The following is a 19,769-nucleotide window of genomic DNA, read 5'->3' on the forward strand; positions in this document are numbered from 1 at the left end:
ACTGAAAACCAAAAGAAAAAGGCATGAAAGTCGATTCCTACCCGCACCAGCCGAAGTATCTCGAGCCTTTTTTTTTAACACAGTACATACTCAAGCACTCATATGTATGCACATACACTCACCTCTATGAACGCACACACATACACTCCATCCCTGTGAGCATCTTCAAGAAACTGAGTCGACATTTCATCTTAAGATTTACAAAGTCATTGTAGACGTCTCATCATCGACGAAGACGTCTCCTTTCACGAAAATCCGAAGTATCTCCGGCCCTTTTCCCCTCGGCCCTCACCGTTGCACTTGCACGGCACAAAACTCTGGGAAACGAAAACGCCAACGAGGCCGAAACCCCGGCACAGCACAGCGGCGACTGGCGAGACCTATCCACTCCCCTCCATGCACCATCGCGGCTCACTCCTTCCCAGCCACACTACCCACCACCACGACACCAACGCGCCACGCCCCACCCTCCCGCCGTGGGCAAAGCGCCCCGACCAGCGCCGCTACCATCCTCCGGCCGCGCGCGCAGCGCGAGGCCGCCACCCGCCACGGCGCGCCGCGCCCGTCCTACCATGCGGTGACGCCCGAAGCCGCCACACCGAGCCCTTCTGACCGCCTCGCCGCCGCACGCACATGCAGTTCCCCCCGTCGCCCGCGCGCTCCATGGCCGCGCCCGCGGCCGTGCCCGCCGTGTCCTGCCTGCGCCTCCTCCTCCTCCCCGGGTTCAGCGCCTCCCTCCTCGCGAGCCGCGGCCGCGCCCGCGGGGTGGCAGTGAGGTCGGGCGCGGCCCCGCCCGACCCGGCGGCCATGCTGCGCCGGCCGGCCGCCGCCACGACGGCCGCGGAGGAGCGGGAGGCCGACGCGGACGCCTCGCTGGGCTCTCCGGTGGACGACGAGCCGCCCGAGGAGGGGAGGAGGAGGAGGGGGCCCGAGAGGGAGTGGGTGGACTGGGAGGACCTCATCCTCGAGGACACCGTGCCGCTCGTCGGCTTCGTGCGGATGATACTCCACTCCGGCAAGTAGGCAACTTTTCCCTCTTCACCCTCTTGTCTATTGTTCGTCCTAATTTCATTTGCTGCTGTAAATTCAATCAGCACTAATCTTAGTATGGCAGCACCTGTACATCATATGTCAATCCCTCTGTAAATGCACTGCTGTAACCTGGTGCAATTTATCAAACACATGGTGTGCGAACTGAACTTATCACCCATGGAATGTGAATAGATATATCCTGGATTGTTTGAATGTTTTAGGCACAGTTAGACCGACTGCCCATAGTGCTAGATGTATAGTAGAGACACTTATTTTGGGACGGAGGGAGTAGAACTTAGTTCAAGGCGAATGATGGCAGCAATTCTATAGCTGGTTTGGTGCTGGACAGAAGATGATGGAAGGGATTACTAGGAATTGACTCAGTTGAATGTAACGGTTTAATCGGTTGGTCGAGCAAGTTGGTTGTGATATCCTGATTGGTTGGATCAGAATTCATGGACACATGCGATGAAGGACTTGGAAATGTTGAGAGTTCACAAAACAGGGTGAGAATTCAGATTTTCATTTCGTCATTCGACACAGTCATTCAGCTCTTTCAGACCCCATATAATGATTCACGCTCGTAGGCTTACAGATGGACCCTCTGTCCACATACAATACACCCAGCTCAATGAGCCCTTTCCTTTTGTGTGGATTACTTCATCCTGGTTGCGCCCCTAGTCAGTCGACCTTCATGACAGTCCATCACCCTAATCACTGCTGCCCTGAACTCTCATCTTCATGTCTGCCTTGACTATGGTCATGGCGGCAATGTCCAATGGCACAGGCTCAACACGGTTCTAATCTAAACCATACAATGATACAATAAATTGCTAATTACTCTGCTGGTGCTGGGGTTTGTATTAGTTTGTTCAAATCTAGTTCAAACTAGTGAGGAATATAATGCGACGGCATAGGCAGACTGACAATACTTAGTCGTTAATAATGTATGCTCACGTGCTTTTAACATGTTCGACTTCTTACCACCTGATGCATGATTAAACATTACCAATTCTTAATACCTATCTGCTTGCAAAATTCTGTAACATCAAAACCTTTTTACAAATTTTGTACTCCCTCCGTCCCTTAGTATAAGACGTTTTTGCAAGCTAACATAGCTTGCAAAAACGCCTTATATTGTGGCCTGTGGGACGGACTAGTAAGTATTAAGAGCATCTCCAATGGCCGCACAAAAATCTCACGCCCAATAAAAGTTATAGCGCGTCACTGTAGCACTTTTAATGCGCCTGGACCAACATTGCTTTAGCAGACGCTCAAAAACGCGCGCCCAAAAAGCACACGGTGCAAATTGTGAAGCGCGCGCAATCCGGAGCCCAAAATATGCTGCGTGCGATAGCGTTTTTCAGCGCGTGCCCAAGAACTTTTAGTGCTACAGCATCCGCTGGAGCTGTTCGGCGCCCAAAAAAAAACAAAATTTTAGTGCGCGGAGCTCTTTTTGGGCGCCTGTTGGAGATGCTCTAACAATATTAAAAATCTAAGTGTGTTCCTTCCTTGCTGGGAAAAATAAGGGCTAGACTGCAATCTGCAATGCAAACAATCATGTGGCCTTAAGCTGCAGAGGCCGAGTGCCTAAGTTTCGCCTGATGTTTTCGGGTTTGTGTTGTTTTGCCTTATGTTATGTGCGGAACCTGATTGATTCTGTAGGTCGATCCCTCACCACTTTGTATTATCAGTTTTCACGTTCACATGGAAATTCGGAGCTATGCTCCTCAATTTGAAAAAAAAATGGTGTCATGTGCTTGCATCACTTAATGCCTGCGTGGAGTTATGCGGACAACCAATTAGAACGTGATGTTTCTAAGGTATCATGTATCCGCCCAAAGGACTAGCAATAACAGGAAAATCGTATCTACCTTGTTTCACATGCCTTCTGGATTCTATCACACTGAAAAATGAGACTTGACAAAATTTGATCACAAATCAAGGGAGTGTTGAGAAACTTTTGGCCTGCTATACAAGTCCTTGCATATAATTAAGTCAAGCATGATGCACATATCTAGTGCTTCCAGTGATTAGCATAACCAATTTAATGTTGTCAGTATGTTACTGTAAGAAGTAGGAAATGCCCTTGTTGTTTAAAACATATATATGTTGTCAGTTATTATGGCTTCTGACTGATTAACTTCAATAAGTCAGCGACTGTCATTGTACCATTTGGTTATAGGATTATAAGATGTCATGTGGTCCCAAGTCCCATGGTCTCACAACAATCAGTAGGCTCCAACTGAGATCATGGCTCTATAAAATACATAGGATACTAATCTTAGTTTTTTTGTCTAATCATATTCTATGTGTTCATTTTTCTATAGAGGAAAGCATGAACTTCGCTTGCATATTTTTATTATACTAGTTATATTTCGAATAACATAGGAAGTGATATCTGTGGCAGGTACTCAAGTGGTGAGCGGTTGAGTCCTGAACATGAAAAGGCCATACTTGAACGATTGCTTCCATATCATCCACAATATAAGAAGAAAATTGGATGTGGTATCGACTACATCACGGTATGTGCTACGTACTCAAAACGAATGAAAGAAACGAATTGCTGATGTTACTGTCTTTGCTCTTCTTTTTGAAAAACATTGTCTTAGCACTTCTAGGACAGAGAAAGTAATCTGTCATCTCCATATGTCTTCTTGGTCCCGAGTCTTGAGCTTGGACTCTCTGCAACCCTTCTAGATATATGTCTAGTTGCACTTTGACATTCTGCTGTCCAGATGTGTTATAGTGATAGTCTCATGTTGCCAGCAAACTTCAGAATGATTAATTTATCTATTCTGATACCGACCTCCAAAATTTTAATGAGAATTTTAGGTGTTCGTCTGGCTTTTATATGCTGCCAGATGCCTAGCTCTGAGTCGAATATTTTTCTGCCGGGTCAATTATGGTTCTGATCTGGTCCATCTGGGAACCAACTAACGTTTAGTACTATATGATTTTGCAGCTAGGGTTGCATCCAGAATTCGAGAACTCAAGGTGTTTGTTCATAGTTAGGACGGACGGCGAGCAGGTCGATTTTTCTTTCTGGAAGTGCATCAAGGGTCTCATAAGACAAAAGTACCCCTTGTACGCAGACAGCTTCATTCTCAGACATTTCCGCAGGAGGCAGGACTACTGAGCTAGCGACCCGTACGGTTGTTTTCATGTAATATTTCTGTGATTTTGATTTTGTCCACGTGCCTTAATATCATGTGACTTAGCATTCGTCCAAAATTCGTCTGGAATGACCCGTCCTACAGTTTTCAGTGGGCTCAGCATAGTTACGTGGTTTGCGGCATTCTCACAGTTGCAGATGAGCCTTGGCCCTTGGGTGCTCTTCTTGGTATGAAGCTAGTCTTGTGAAGATCACAGAAGGTATAGATATGTGATTTATATCTTTATCCCCTGCTCGGAATGCAGCTCTTTTCTACCCATTGTCAGGGCTGCATCTGCATGCCAGCCAGTCTGAGGCTAGCAAGGGCAACTTGTCAATGGACGTTATTTCCAATCCCAGCTCGATCGGCGATCTTTTTGTGATCTTGCGCTGTGCCTTGTGTGATTTCCAACTCAATTCGGCGATCTTTTCTGTGATCTTGCGCCGTGCCTTGTGATTTTGTTCTGAATCAGTTTCTTGCCCTGTGCCTGAATCTGTGTGCAGATCATATGCTTGCACCCGACTATTTATTTCAGTACCACCCAATGGGAAAAGTCAAATCTTCGGCACGTTTGTTCCAGCTTAAATGCTTGGGCTGCCAGACCGCAACTCCCTCCGTTCCGCCCCAACGTTGCCTGCCAGCGCCGTGCTCACAGTGCCCAAGCTGGGAGAAACACAAGTGTGATGCATTTTTTTTTTGTCTTTGGAGAAAAGAAACGTTTGTGTTTCTTCTAGTCGTCAAAACGTGTGTCTCTAGCTAGTGGACCTCCCGGCCGGCTCACGGCGCAGGCAGGCTGGCCGGCTCGTGGACCTCCAGGCCGGCGGAGGTTGGTGTCGCCCAAGAGCCGCTTGCTGTCTCTCAACGGCATCGAAGGCAGACGGAAACGCAGGTGAATCGCCCTTGCAGACGCGCCAAAGGACGGGGGCGTGGCGTGTGGCTTCAAACGTGCGGACGCTGACAGATTTGTTCTGCCTACGTGAACCACCGGGCTTGACCTGGCTAGGCTGTGTGTGATATATCATTGTCTACCTTGCCCTTGCGCCATTGGCGCGCGCACTCTCTCGTGTATCCAACACCTCCTCTAAAAAATGAAGTAACCTAAGCTATAGGAGATACCGCGATTGATTCGCGGGATCTCATCAGGTGCTTTTTTTCGCACACCACAATACAGATGTTCACATACACGTGCATACACTCATCTTTTGATGAACGCACACATAACCTACCCCACGAGCACCTCCAAAGGCGGCACAAGATCTCGAGATTGAAAAATCTACCATATGCGCCTTCGTAGATCGATGAAAACGTCTGCACTCACTGAACAAGCATCGCAAAGCTCGAAGTAAATTCAAAAAAATAATACGAGCACACTTAAACTCCGATGAGCTGGTTCCACCATAAAAAAACCCTAATCATTTGAGCTACATTCAGTTGAAGGATCTTATCAGGTGTTAACAACCCAACGAACTGACACACAGGCGCACAGCTGCCCAGCGAACTGACAGACAACTGGTTATAATAACAAAACACATGTCTTTGCCTTGTGCCAATCTCGGTCCGGTCCGGTCCGAGGCGAAAGACGCAGCGGCACGTCTCTTCTCTCCTCCCGTGCCCGACCCGTGCATCACCGGCGGCTGGCCCGACCAGACCCGACCCGACCCTTAGGGCGTCCGACGGGCCACTTTCCTTCCCCTGTGATCTTGCCGGTGCATCTAGACCAGACTCTGCTCCCTTCTTGTTTTATGCGGTCCCTCTCCATCCTCTTGGCTCTAAACTAATCTCTGCCTTTCCGGTCAGCTCTCTCCCCCACATGTTAGCCGCGTACGTCCATGCAACGCAACCGCGATGACCGTATTGCCCCCTCCGTTGCCCCTTGGGCGTCAGCCCGATTGCGCGCACGGCCTTTGCGTCTGCGCGCTGCGCGTTTCGGTGCTATACGACGCCGCGCGCCCGTCCCTTGGGGGTTTCTTAAATTTTCTTGGGACATTCCCGCTGTATCTTTGTAGGGGTTTCTGACATTCCGAGGGCGGTTCGACGGCTCGTTTGCTGCCACGACGGATGTGAGCCTGTGGGTGATAGATATCACGCGAATGTTAACAAATGTGCAGTCAACATCGGAGTCGTGGACGGACGGTTGTAAGCCATTTCTCCAGCTTGCTTTGAAAAAAATGGTGTTTTATGCTCCAATCAATTTTGCTTTGGGTTTTATTTAAACGGGAACGCCACGATCTTTTTAGGGTAGTAGAAAAATTCATCTGAAGTATAAAGCACCCTTAGAATAATAAAAGTTACACCGAAGTCTCTGCAGCATCGAAGAACCATTACTGCCGTCGGAATGAGCCGCCGATGCGCCGCCATTGCTGCTCCGTACCGGAGCCGGCATACGACCTTATCGATGATAGCCTTGAAAGTCTTCATACACGTGCCCCTAAATACCAACGCATTGAAGCCGTAGTCGTCGCCGTTGAACCCTTGAATCAATTCAAAGCACCTGACACCAATCCCGCCATCGTGCATGCATGAAAAAGAACCCTAATCTCATTGTCCCAAGTGGACGGCAAGAATCTACACCGGAGCTCCGTCGATCGTCCATCCGGACAGGTGAGCTCGAGGAGGATCGACGTCTGGAAGGCCAACTCGAAGAAAAAGCACCACCATTTGTCTGAGCATCACACCTGCGAAAACTAAGGGCATGCTCGGAACCTCTCTCAACTTCCCCAAATTTGAAATCTGGCTTCTTTTTTTTTGAGCATCGGTACAGACACAAGCGCTCATATACACGCGCATACACTCACCCCTATGAACGTACACACGCACACCCTACCCCTATGAGCACCTCCGAGAGACTGAGCCGGCATATCATCTTGAGATTTACGAAGTCACCGTAGACGCCTCGTCGTCAACGGGAACGTCTCCTCCCACTGAAAGCGTATCGCCGGAAATCCTGAAATAAATCCAGGAATAATGCGAGCACCAGGATTTGAACCCTGGTAGGTTGGGGATACCACTGTCCACCTAACCAACTTAATCACATGTTGATTCACAAAAATCTGGCTTCTTTCGCTAGCTTCCAACTTCTCTTGGTGACCAGCGAATGTTCGGCTCAAGCGGCACTTTCTCCCAGCATGCGATGGCCTGGCAAAGTCCTTTTGACCTATTCGGTAGTATTTTGGGCCAGCTAAAACCAGCCCATTTGGGAGCCATCCGTAGAATAGCATACCAGTTTTGCGAGAGTACCAATGAGTCGAGGTTATGGTGCTAAGCCATTTTCTTTGGCAGTGGCAATCATGGTGTAAATATAGGAACAACTCTCGCTCTCCGGTTTTGAGAAGCCGGGCTTTCTCGGCTTCTCATTTTTACACGTAGGGAAGGCTCAACCTCTCAGAGTTGACTCTACGGAGCTCAGGCATTCGTGGATTTTGTGGAGTTGGAAGCTGAAGAGGATCTGGACAAAGCTGAAAAAACCCTGACATAAATGACTAGTCAGAGCTGAGGCACCAGGAGTCCCCTCCCAGCCACCGACTACTGAAGCGGCTGGCAGAGGGGAGGTGAATCAATAGGCTCGATGATGGAGCCTAGAAGGGGTATGTTTGCCCTTGCCACCATGGGGAAGTGATGGAAAAGTTTTGTGGCCCCACGTGACACTTGGGTTATAAACCTTTCCTGTCATTCAATCATAATTTAATCCTTCTCGACTCAAAACTTTCTTAATCCTGATACATTAAAACTCATTCGAATGTAATTTGAAAAGCTTTCGACATAATACGATTGGAACGGTAGATGTTGCTTATGTGATCACGATGAAACTATTCATCATGTTCATATCTTGCCCTTTAGCGCTATTGCTATGGCGGAATATATGTAAATTCCAATAACCGCGGCCAACCGGTGTTCGAATAAGTTTGGGAACTATCTCACGGGACTGATAGACAACTTAGAGCTCAAATCCATGTGGGGCGTGTACTTTATCTTGCACTATGTAGAAATTGTCCTAATGATCATATTTGTGACAAACAAACGATTTTCAAGTTTGTTGTAGATTATCTTCATGGATACTCGACATGTGCAACCATTTGGAGGCAATAGCTCACGTTATATTTAACTAACTTGAATGGCTGTCTAATACTACGGTTTGTGAGACCTGAATTGTTGCATGTAATCTCCATGGAATTTGGCTACGCCATTTTTTTATCTTGTTAGTTTGTACTCTCTCCGTTTCTTTTTAGTCCGCATATAAGATTTGGTCAAAGTCAAGCTTTGTAGAGTTTGACTAACTTTATATTAAAAAATATAAATATTCACAATATGAAATCAATATTATCAGATACACCATGAAACGTATTTTCATACTATATAGTTTTAGTATTGTAGATGTTCATATTTTTTTATATAGATTTGATCAAACTTTGTGTAGTTTGACTTTGACCAAATTTTATATGCGAAGTAAAAAAAACAGAGGGAGTATGACTACGTATACTTTGCGACAAAATGGTTGGGTGCACCATCCAATACAGAAGAAACAGGCACCCTCCTCCCCGAAAAAAAAACCAAACCGTCCAAATGGTGGCGTTTAAGAGGATTTAGCAAACCACTATCAATTTATAATATAGATGAGTTTATCACTGCATGAAATATTGGTTATCTTTTTGATAATTTATTCGACCGCATCCCTCATTTTTGTTTGTAGAAACGTTCTTTTTTTAGTCTTCGGAAAAAAATAGCCAACTTGAAAACCAATTGAAGCGAGCTGTCCGAAATTACAATTGTAGGTGCTTAAGGTTACAATGTCAGCTATGTTCAAGTCCTGCTTTAGCGAAAACATTATTTAGTGATTATGATAATAATCTTATTCGTTTAACTAGTTTGAATCTATCTTGGCTTGGTTAATGAACTAACTTTTTTGTCGCTGCAAAATGTAGAATAAATTCAGCGCGACTTAGCCGTGGTGTATAGAAATCTCAAAACTGCTGCCTGAGCCCTAGTTTCCAATTGTTAACCAGGAACTTCCCATTTGTTTCTGATAAACTTCCCATTTTACGCCTTGGGGGATAAACCTCTCTTGGCAAACGTAAACGGGCGAACGGCACCCGCCGGGGCGCGCGCGGGCACATCGGTAAATTTGGCCCCGGTGACGGCCATGCCGCGCAGCATCTGCCCTCTTGAGCTCTCCAAGGGCCAGAAACGCCACCGCATGCCCCCTCCCTCCCCACGCTATACAACCACACGCACCACACCCATGGCCACCACCACCACCACCACCATCACCGCCACAGCGCAGCACCACCACCCCCACCACCACAAGCAGCGGCCATGTCTTCCTCGGCCTCCCTGCAGAGCTTCCTCCCGCCCTCGGCCCACGCGGCGAGGTCGTCGTCCCGGCACCGGCCCAGCCGCGCCCGCCCCTTCCAGTGCGCGGCCGTCTCCGCGCCGTCGTCGTCGGCCGCCTCGCCGTCGGCCTCGGCCGTCCCGGCGGAGCGGCTGGAGCCTCGCGTGGAGCAGCGGGAGGGCGGCTACTGGGTGCTCAAGGAGAAGTACCGCACCAGCCTGAACCCGCAGGAGAAGGTGAAGCTGGGCAAGGAGCCCATGGCGCTCTTCACGGAGGGCGGCATCAAGGAGCTCGCCAAGCTGCCCATGGAGCAGATCGACGCCGACAAGCTCACCAAGGAGGACGTCGACGTGCGGCTCAAGTGGCTCGGCCTCTTCCACCGCCGCAAGCAGCAGTGTATGCCCCTCCCTCTGCCCCGCACCATCGCAAAATCCATCGTTCACTTGATCAATAATGCATCTGTGCTTCAGCCTTTCTACTCTTGATCGATGCACGTTCGAGCTCCATGATTGGAGCATGCTCCCAAGTTTTTGTGAGTTTTCAATCGTCGCATGCACCTCTAAGCTAGCTTGCTCATGGGGAATGAACGTACTGCGCGTTCATTCAATAATCACTCCATCTCCATGTGCCCATGTTCCTCCTAACCTCTACATGATCCTGGCAGAATCAGTGGGGAGAATTGACATTTTGTTTCTGCATGCATATCGAACCGTATTAGACTACAAGTTTTACTGCCAAATTGGTATTCATATTCCTACTCCATTTGCAACTTGCGAGTAGCCTCTCGCCGGCAGACTATTCTGTGATCCAACCGTCGCAGTCATTAGTATCTTAGACTAACACTGATGCAACTTTTTTAGTCGGCGTGTAATAAGATACACCTGAAGGGCCAAGGGGCCAAAGTATCTTGGACTAGTCTGGGGTCATATTAGCTTTATTCAACCACTCGGTGTGTGGTACTAGTCGACTTCCTATTGGTTGATGCATGACACGTACGCACGGATTTGCCCTGCCAGCGCATGGTGAAATTTGTTCCTTGCTGCCAATTGCAACAACAGAGTAGACCGAGCATATTCTGCAAGAATATAATGGCTTTTTATCAGACACACATGGTGTCTTTTTTTTTTGCAAAATATTCCTTTTGGGGTTTATCCCAAACCAGTGGTTCCAAATCTGCTCTTTTTTGGTCCATTCCTGCAAAAAGAGCGACACATTTTTCTTACTGGGGCCCACTGTGAAAAATGCTGACGAACTGAAGCGTGTGTGTGTGCGCATGCAGATGGGCGGTTCATGATGCGGCTGAAGCTGCCCAACGGCGTGACGACGAGCGAGCAGACGCGGTACCTGGCCGGCGTGATCGAGAAGTACGGCAAGGAGGGGTGCGCCGACGTGACGACCCGGCAGAACTGGCAGATCCGCGGCGTGACGCTGCCGGACGTGCCGGAGATCCTGGAGGGGCTCCGCTCCGTCGGCCTCACCAGCCTGCAGAGCGGCATGGACAACGTGCGCAACCCCGTCGGCAGCCCGCTCGCCGGCATCGACCCCCTCGAGATCGTCGACACGCGCCCCTACACCAACCTCCTCTCCTCCTACATCACCAACAACTCCGAGGGCAACCTCGCCATCACCAACCTGTACGTCATGTTCATCTTGCACTGCATTGCATTGGTGGTGACCACGGTCGAGGATTGCCAATGACTGACATGCCGTTGCTGCCGTGTTATCTTGTGTGTGAGCAGTCCTAGGAAGTGGAACGTGTGCGTGATCGGCACCCACGACCTGTACGAGCACCCGCATATCAACGACCTGGCGTACATGCCGGCCGAGAAGGACGGCAAGTTCGGGTTCAACCTGCTGGTGGGCGGGTTCATCAGCCCCAAGAGGTGGGGCGAGGCCCTGCCGCTCGACGCCTGGGTGCCCGGCGACGACATCATCCCGGTCTGCAAGGCCGTCCTCGAGGCCTTCCGCGACCTCGGCACCAGGGGCAACCGCCAGAAGACGCGCATGATGTGGCTCATCGACGAGCTCGTAAGCTCCTCCCACACTCTCGAAACGAAACGGCATAGATCTTGGTTGATGCGTATATGTATGTGGTTCTGAACTTCTGGTGTTTCGGCGACGCGATGCAGGGGATGGAGGCGTTCCGGTCGGAGATCGAGAAGAGGATGCCGAACGGCGTGCTGGAGCGCGCGGCGGCCGAGGACCTGATCGACAAGAAGTGGGAGAGGCGTGACTACCTCGGCGTGCACCCGCAGAAGCAGGAGGGGCTCTCCTTCGTCGGCCTGCACGTGCCCGTCGGCCGGCTGCAGGCCGCCGACATGTTCGAGCTGGCCCGCCTCGCCGACGAGTACGGCTCCGGCGAGCTCCGCCTCACCGTGGAGCAGAACATCGTGCTCCCCAACGTCAGGAACGACAAGGTGGAGGCGCTGCTCGCCGAGCCGCTGCTGGAGAAGTTCTCGGCGCACCCGTCGCTGCTGATGAAGGGGCTGGTGGCGTGCACCGGCAACCAGTTCTGCGGGCAGGCCATCATCGAGACCAAGGCGCGGGCGCTGCAGGTGACGCGCGACGTGGAGGCGCGCGTGTCCGTGCCCAGGGCGGTGCGCATGCACTGGACGGGGTGCCCCAACAGCTGCGCGCAGGTGCAGGTGGCCGACATCGGCTTCATGGGCTGCCTCACCAAGAACAGCAGCGGCAAGATCGTCGAGGCGGCGGACATCTTCGTCGGCGGCCGCGTCGGCAGCGACTCGCACCTCACGGGGGTGTACAAGAAGGCGGTGCCGTGCGAGGACCTGGTGCCCGTCGTCGCCGACCTCCTGGTGGAGCGGTTCGGGGCCGTGCCCAGGGAGAGGGAGGAGGACGAGGAGTAGGCCGGCCGGCTACGAGCGCCACCGGCTGACCTCCTTCTCCTGATCTCGATCGCCTCTGTCGTCGGCTCGTCGCGCACGTAGAGATGGGCTGCGGCTGATGTAAAGTAGGCAATGCCGCCATGCTTCCATGGCGCACGCTTGTACCACGTTTTTGGTTTGTTGTCGGAGCCCAAAGTTCTTCCGGTTACGTTACAGGGGATGATTGAATTGGTGATATACTCCCTCCGGTCTTTTTAGTTCGCATATAAGATTTGACTGAAGTCAAGCATCGTAAAATTTGATCAACTTTATAAAAAAAATACCAACATTTACAATTTGAAATCAATATCAATAGATGTGTCATGACTTAAAGTTTCATATTGTATAACTTTAGCATGACAGATGTTGATATTTTTTATATAAATACAGTCAAACTTTGTGAAGTTTGACTTCAGAGAATTTTAATATGCAGAGTAAAAAGGACCGGAGGAAGTATAAAATAAGAAGCAGATTATATGTAGCTGTTCCTATCAGTTCTTCAATCATGTGCTACAGTGTACTGTTGCTGGATTATGCAGTTCAATCGGGAGCTCAGCATCGGGATAGGGAGAAGTTGCTCAGTGTTCACAGCTTGGTATCGGGGTTGCACATCAACTTTGCCAAGTGTTTGGTGTACCCTTTTGCCAAGTGATCGGTGTCGGCGTGTCGCCCATTGGTTGCCCGGCGAGCAGGATTTTGAGGCAACATCGGTTCTGAAGTGTGAGTTAGCTCCTTTCATGGTCAGATCCCCTGAATCCCCTTTGTACTAAGCAAGCCATCGAGCGAGGCGTTCCAACCCTCAGACCATCTCCAACGCCGTCCATCAGAGCATTTACAGCCAGACACGTATTTCCTTCCTAAACGTCCGTCTCGTCAATGCCCAGTCGCAAAAGATTGACCTAACCGGACCCCTCATTTAGTCTCCTACGTCTGGATTGACCGGCACCTCTCATATTGGTATCGAATGTAGGGACGATATAAGGGTGCCCAGACGCGACCGGGCACCCCGCTCCTGGTCACAGCGGTCCCACCTGTAGCCACCCGAAGCATGTTCCTGAACTGATGGCGGCAAGCTTCTCAACCGATAGAGATTCTTATTTTGTTCATCAAAATTTTACGACACATTGTGATACAAAAAAATGCCGTGGAAACGTCAATATTCCGTTTGTGAAGGAGATAGACCATGACTATGAATCTTCTTTGTGTTAAGCAAAGAAGATTCATAGTTACGGTCAATCTTCTTAACAAAGGGTGCAATGATAACCGAAGCTTATCACTTCCGCATGACCCGGCCTTGCGGTGAAGCCTGTATTTACAAGAAAATGAGTGGGAGCACTACAACATTTCTGATAAGTATATGTGAATGACATATTGTTGATCGGAAATAATGTAGAATTTTCTGCAAAGCATAAAGGAGTGTTTGAAAAGAGTTTTTCAAAGAAAGACCTCGATGAAGCTGCTTACACATTGAGCATCAAGATCTATAGAGATAGATCAAGACGCTTGATAAGTTTTTCAATGAGTACATACCTTGACAAGATTTTTGAAATAGTTCAAAATGGAACATTCAAAGAAGGAGTTCTTGCCTGTGTTGCAAGGTGTGAAGTTGAGTAAAGACTCAAAACCCGACCACGACAGAAAAAAGAAAGAGAATGAAAAGTCATTCCCTATGCCTCAGTCATAGATTCTATAAATTATGCTATGCTGTTTACCAGTCCTATTGTATACCTTAACATCTTTCTGGCAAGGGAGTACAATAGTGATCTAGGAGTAGATCACTGGACAGCGGTCAAAATTATCCTTAGAGGACTAAGGAAATATTTCTCGGTTATGGAGGTGATACAAGAGTTTGTCGTAAAGAGTTACGTCGATGCAAGCTTTTCACACCAATCTAGATGACTCTAAGTCTTGATCTAGATACATATTGAAAGTGGGAGAAATTAGCTAGAGTAGCTTTGTGCAAAGCATTGTAGACATAGAAAATTTGTAAAATACATACGGCTCTGAATGTGGCAGGCCCGTTGACTAAATTTCCCACAAGCAAAACATGATCACTCTTTGGGTGTTAATCACATAGCGATGTGAACTAGATTATCGACTCTAGTAAACCCTTTGGGTGTTAGTCACATGGAGATGTGAACTATTGATGTTAAATCACATGACGATGTGAACTAGATTATTGACTCTAGTGCAAGTGGGAGACTGAAGGAAATATGCCGTAGAGGCAATAATAAAGTTATTATTTATTTCCTTATTTCATGATAAATGTTTATTATTCATGCTAGAATTGTATTAACCAGAAATATAATACATGTGTGAATACATAGACAAACAGAGTGTCATTAGTATGCCTCTACTTGATTAGCTCGTTGATCAAAGATGGTTATGTTTCCTAACCATAGACATGAGTTGCCATTTGATAAACGGGATCACATCATTAGGAGAATGATGTGATTGACTTGACCCATTCCGCTAGCTTAGCACTTGACCGTTTTAGTTTACTGCTATTGCTTTCTTCATGACTTATACATGTTCCTTTGACTATGAGATTATGCAACTCCCGATTACCGGAGGAACACTTTGTGTGCTACCAAACGTCACAACGTAACTGGATGATTATAAAGGTGCTCTACAGGTGTCTCCAATGGTACTTGTTGAGTTGGCATAGATCGAGATTAGGATTTGTCACTCCGATTGTCGGAGAGGTATCTCTGGGCCCTCTCGGTAATGCACATCACTATAAGCCTTGCAAGAAATATGACTAATGAGTTAGTTGCGGGATGATGCATTACGGAACGAGTAAAGAGACTTGCCGGTAACGAGATTGAACTAGGTATTGAGATACCGACGATCGAATCTCGGGCAAGTAACATACCGATGACAAAGGGAACAACGTATGTTGTTATGCGGTTCGACCGATAAAGATCTTCATAGAATATGTATGAGCCAATATGGGCATCCAGGTTCTGCTATTGGTTATTGACCAGAGAAGTGTCTCGGGTCATGTCTGCATAGTTCTCGAACCCGTAGGGTCCGCACGTTTAACGTTCGTTGACCATATAGTATTATCTATACTACTGTATAGTGTATCAGTTTGAATTCAGGCATTGAAATGCATATCCAGCCGTTCATTAGGGACCATCCGACAGTCAAAAGTGCTTGGATTCGCAGCTACAATAGCGCTGAATGTCATCTGGATCGTTCGAGAGGCAGCCATGAAGTAGCATAGAGTCAAAACTATCTGGGTCGTTCTAGAACCAACCCACTGCATGTCTGCGGCAGGTTGGAGCTAACTGAGTTTTCAGAGACCAGATTCCACGCTCCTCGCAACCCCCCTGGAGCAGCACAAATTATTTCAACAAAGTAGACTCGGGCAGCGGTACATGTGGTTGATAGGTAGGTTGCTCCAATGCTACTTAGTCTGACAAGCGGTAAAAGTAAGACGAAGAAATATAAAAGTAAACAGATTGAACCAGTGCTGTTTTGGGTGGAAAGCTGTAGCAAGAAAAACAGTGCACCACCCACATATATGACGTCGCTGATCTGGTGTGCACTTTTGGATCAAAAGCTGTAGCAAATGTTACATTAAAACATAGCAATAGGTACCCAAATTTATGTATACTACACATTCTTTGCATGTGATAGTTATTGAGTATATGAACATGAGAAGCTTTCTTATTTAAATTATAAGCATTTGGTTCCTGCTTCTGTATACGCACAACTTTCATTTATCTGGAATCATTTTTTATAGGATTTCTCAAAGCTTACCATGTAGTGTTTTCTTCGGCCCAAGTCAACCCACAATGTTGAGACGCGCATTGCGCGTGCATACATACTAGTATGAGTTATGTATGTTGGTGATCGAATGTTGTTCGGAGTACGGAATGAGATCACAGACATGACGAGGAACTCCGGAATGGTCTGAAGATAAAGATTGATATATGGGATAATAGTGTTTGGTCTCCGGAAGGGTTCCGGAATTCACCGGAAGGGGTTCCAGATGTCTCCCAAAATGTTTAGGTACGAGAACACTTTATTTGGGCCAAAGGGGAAAGCCCACAAGGTTTTTGAAAAGCGCAAAAGGAAGTTCTGTGGAGTCCAGGGGCCAGACGCCAGGGTCCCTGGCGTCTGGGTCCCGACGCCGGGAACCCTGACATCTGGCCCTGGAGTCCGAGAAGGATTCTTACCTTTCGGATGAAACCGACTTTGTGGAGACTTTTACTCCAAGTTTCGACCCCAAGGCTCAACATATAAATAGAGGGGTAGGGCTAGCACCCAAGACACATCAAGAAACACCAAGCCGTGTGCCGGCAACCCCGTCCCTCTAGTTTATCCTTCGTAATAGTTTTCGTAGTGCTTAGGCGAAGCCCTATGGAGATTGTTCTTCACCAACACCGTCACCACGCCGTCGTGCTGTCGGAACTCATCTACTACTTTGCCCCTCTTGCTGGATCAAGAAGGTGAGGACGCCATCGAGCTGAACGTGTGCTGAACGCGGAGGTGCCGTACGTTCGGTACTTGATCGGGACGGATCATGAAGGTGTACGATTACATCAACCGCGTTGATAAACGCTTCCGCTTTCGGTCTACGAGGGTACGTAGACATACTCTCCTCTCTCGTTGCTATGCACCACCATGATCTTGCGTGTGCGTAGGATTTTTTTTAAATTACTACGTTCCCCAACAACCGCACCTTCACTTTGCGGGTCTCATCTCCGCGTGCACAAAAGGGAACAATAAGGACTTGGAGGATTGGCGCCGCTGTATATTTAGACTAGGTTTAGGTCCGACCACTTTTGTTTAATAAAATATGTCGAAGATGTAAGAGCATCTCCAGCCGCGCCCCCAATAGCCCCCCAGGCGACTTTTTACGCGCCGGCGCTGAAAAAACCCCCAGTCGTGCTCCCAAGATGCCGAAATCAGCCGGCTCGGCCTGTTTTTGGGCCCGGCGATCACAGGCCGAACCTGGCGCACTGGGGGCGCTCGAGGGCTCTGGCGCAAGGGAAAAACACGCCTGGACCACATTGTCAGGCGAAAAGTCAAGGCAATCGTCCAGATTCGCCTCCCACCACCCCACGCGCCCGGCCGCCACCTGCTGATCCCGGCGCCGCCCACCGCCCACCACCGCTAGATAGGCTATTCCCTGCCGAAAAAGAGATGAGGTTTCACCGCGGCAGCCTCTCCACCACCGCCCGGGCGATTTTTCTGGCGAACTGGCCGCGCAGGGCGGTGTACCGGTGGTTGTGCGCCCACCACACCCGCAAGATGTTCAGCGATTTGCCTGCTCGGCGATGGACTCGGACGACGAGGAGGCGCTCGCTGCGCTGCTCGAGGAGGAAGCCGACGCCGACGTCCAGAAAGAGGAACATCTCATGGTCCTCGCCGCCCTCGCCGGCCTGCTCGCGAGCAATGAAAAGCGATGGCGAGGTGGCTCGGCGCCGGGGTGGATGAAAGCAAAGAACCGGCATCATCTGGAAGGCTACTGCATGCTCTACTCTGACTACTTCACCGACGCTCCACTGCACGGCGACAAAGTATTTCGGCGCCGTTATCGGATGAGCCGAAAGCTTTTCCTCAGGATTGTGAATTCCATCCGGGAGTTCGACATCTACTTCAAGTGCAAGAAGGATTGCACCGGCAAACTTGGATTCACCTCAATCCAGAAGTGCATGATAGCAATGAGGATGCTTGCATACGGAGTTCCCGGTGATTAACTCGATGACTATGGGCGCATGGCCGAGTCCACGACCATTGAGTGTTTCTACAAGTTCTGCAGGGCAATGGTGGCAGTGTTTGAACCGCAATACTTGCGAACACCCAATTCGGAAGACACTGCTCGGATCCTAGCACAGAATGCGGCAAGAGGATTTCCTGGGATGCTTGAAAGCATCGACTACATGCATTGGAAATGGAAGAACTGCTCATTTGCTTGGCAGTGGATATACAAAGGCGCCAAAGGTGGTTGCAGTGTGGTACTTGAGGCGGTCGTCACACAGGACCTCTGAATTTGGCACTCCTTCTTTGGTATGCCAGGAACTCACAATGACATCAACGTGCTGCAGTGCTCCCTTCTCTTTGCCAAGCTTGTTGAAGGTCATTCTCCTCCGGTGAACTTCGATGTAAATGGGCGGCACTACAACAAAAGGTACTGCCTAGTTGATGGCATCTTTCTGAGATGGTCTACATTTGTGAAGACTATCTCAAACGCTATGCCAGGAGGCAAGAAATCCCACTTTGCCAAGGTTCATGAGGCTTGCAGGAAGGATGTCGAGGGAGCATTTGGTGTGCTCCAATCTCGATTTGCTGTTGTTCGGTACCCCGCTCAGACCTGGTCGAAAGATCAAATGTGGGAGATCATGACTTGTTGTGTCATCCTGCACAATATGATCATTGAGAGCGAGCAGGAAGAGCCAGTGTTTGACACTCAACCATACTAGACGCAGGGTCCTCTTGCCCAAGTTGATCACCAGCTACCGGCAACCTGGACTACCTACCTCAATATGCGTCAGGAGATCCGAGACCCACAGATGCATCAACAACTGCAGTAGGATCTGGTGGAGCACCTATGGAGGCTCAAGGGCGACGCCTAGCTCGATGTGTGATGAAATATGAGTTTTTTGTTGAACATTGATTTTCTGTGATGAACTATGTGATAAAAAATAATATTATGTTGACAATTCACGCCGAACCACGTCGAATATGGGCCGACTCGCGCCGATATCGGGCCATTTTTCACAGAAAGTGGGCCGAAAAGCGGGCACATTTGCATAAAAAATGGGCCGATATCGGCGCCTGGGGAGACGGCTGGGTGCCCAACCACCCCCAGAGCCGATTATACCGCCGGCTCGCCCCATGTGGCGAATTTTATGCCTCTTGGGGGGCCAACGGCTGGAGATGCTCTAATGAATGAGTTTTGATTTAAATGAAAATCATCCGATTTGCATGTAATTCGTACAATTTGTTCAAATCTAGTTTAAAATGTATCTGGGCATGGTTGGATGGTTGGCTGCCGTATCACTGTTTGTGGATCCATCCATCAGCATCCGCGAACATATATCGTGTCCAGCGTTGGAGATTCCCTTACAAGCACGTCTTCCGGAAAGCCAATCAAATAACTTTTTCTTTTTTTTGCGATAAAGCCAATCAAATAGCCGATGAACTAGCTAGAAACTCATTTAGCTCCAGATCTTCGACCCCCGACTTTATTTCTGTGTACGGCGTGTTGCCGTCCAGCCGCTCCGACGGCCACGGTATCCTGCAACTCTCAAACTGTGATTTTTGACAGTTGCGTGAAGTGTCCGTCCCGATTGTTGCAATCCAATCTTGTAATCTTGCGAGCAAATGCAAGTTATGGGCGCCAACGCCTAACCA

General features: G+C 48.9%; 2 protein-coding genes across 2 annotated transcripts; both read left to right on the forward strand.

Moving 5' to 3' along the window:
- Positions 1-335: 335 nt before the first annotated feature.
- LOC125514848 (protein DCL, chloroplastic) lies at positions 336-4,266 on the forward strand. Its single transcript, XM_048680217.1, has 3 exons — positions 336-1,019; positions 3,443-3,557; positions 3,998-4,266. The coding sequence occupies exons 1-3, from the start codon at positions 634-636 to the stop codon at positions 4,169-4,171; spliced, it is 675 nt and encodes a 224-aa protein (XP_048536174.1). The 5' UTR covers positions 336-633; the 3' UTR covers positions 4,172-4,266.
- Positions 4,267-9,416: 5,150 nt separating this feature from the next.
- On the forward strand, positions 9,417-12,598 carry LOC125514849 (ferredoxin--nitrite reductase, chloroplastic). Its single transcript, XM_048680218.1, has 4 exons — positions 9,417-9,909; positions 10,793-11,147; positions 11,253-11,541; positions 11,643-12,598. Exons 1-4 carry the CDS (start codon positions 9,498-9,500, stop codon positions 12,378-12,380), a joined length of 1,794 nt encoding a protein of 597 aa, XP_048536175.1. The 5' UTR covers positions 9,417-9,497; the 3' UTR covers positions 12,381-12,598.
- Positions 12,599-19,769: the final 7,171 nt, after the last annotated feature.

This window comes from Triticum urartu, chromosome 6 (genome assembly GCF_003073215.2).
Source record: "Triticum urartu cultivar G1812 chromosome 6, Tu2.1, whole genome shotgun sequence".
Lineage (NCBI taxonomy): Eukaryota > Viridiplantae > Streptophyta > Magnoliopsida > Poales > Poaceae > Triticum > Triticum urartu.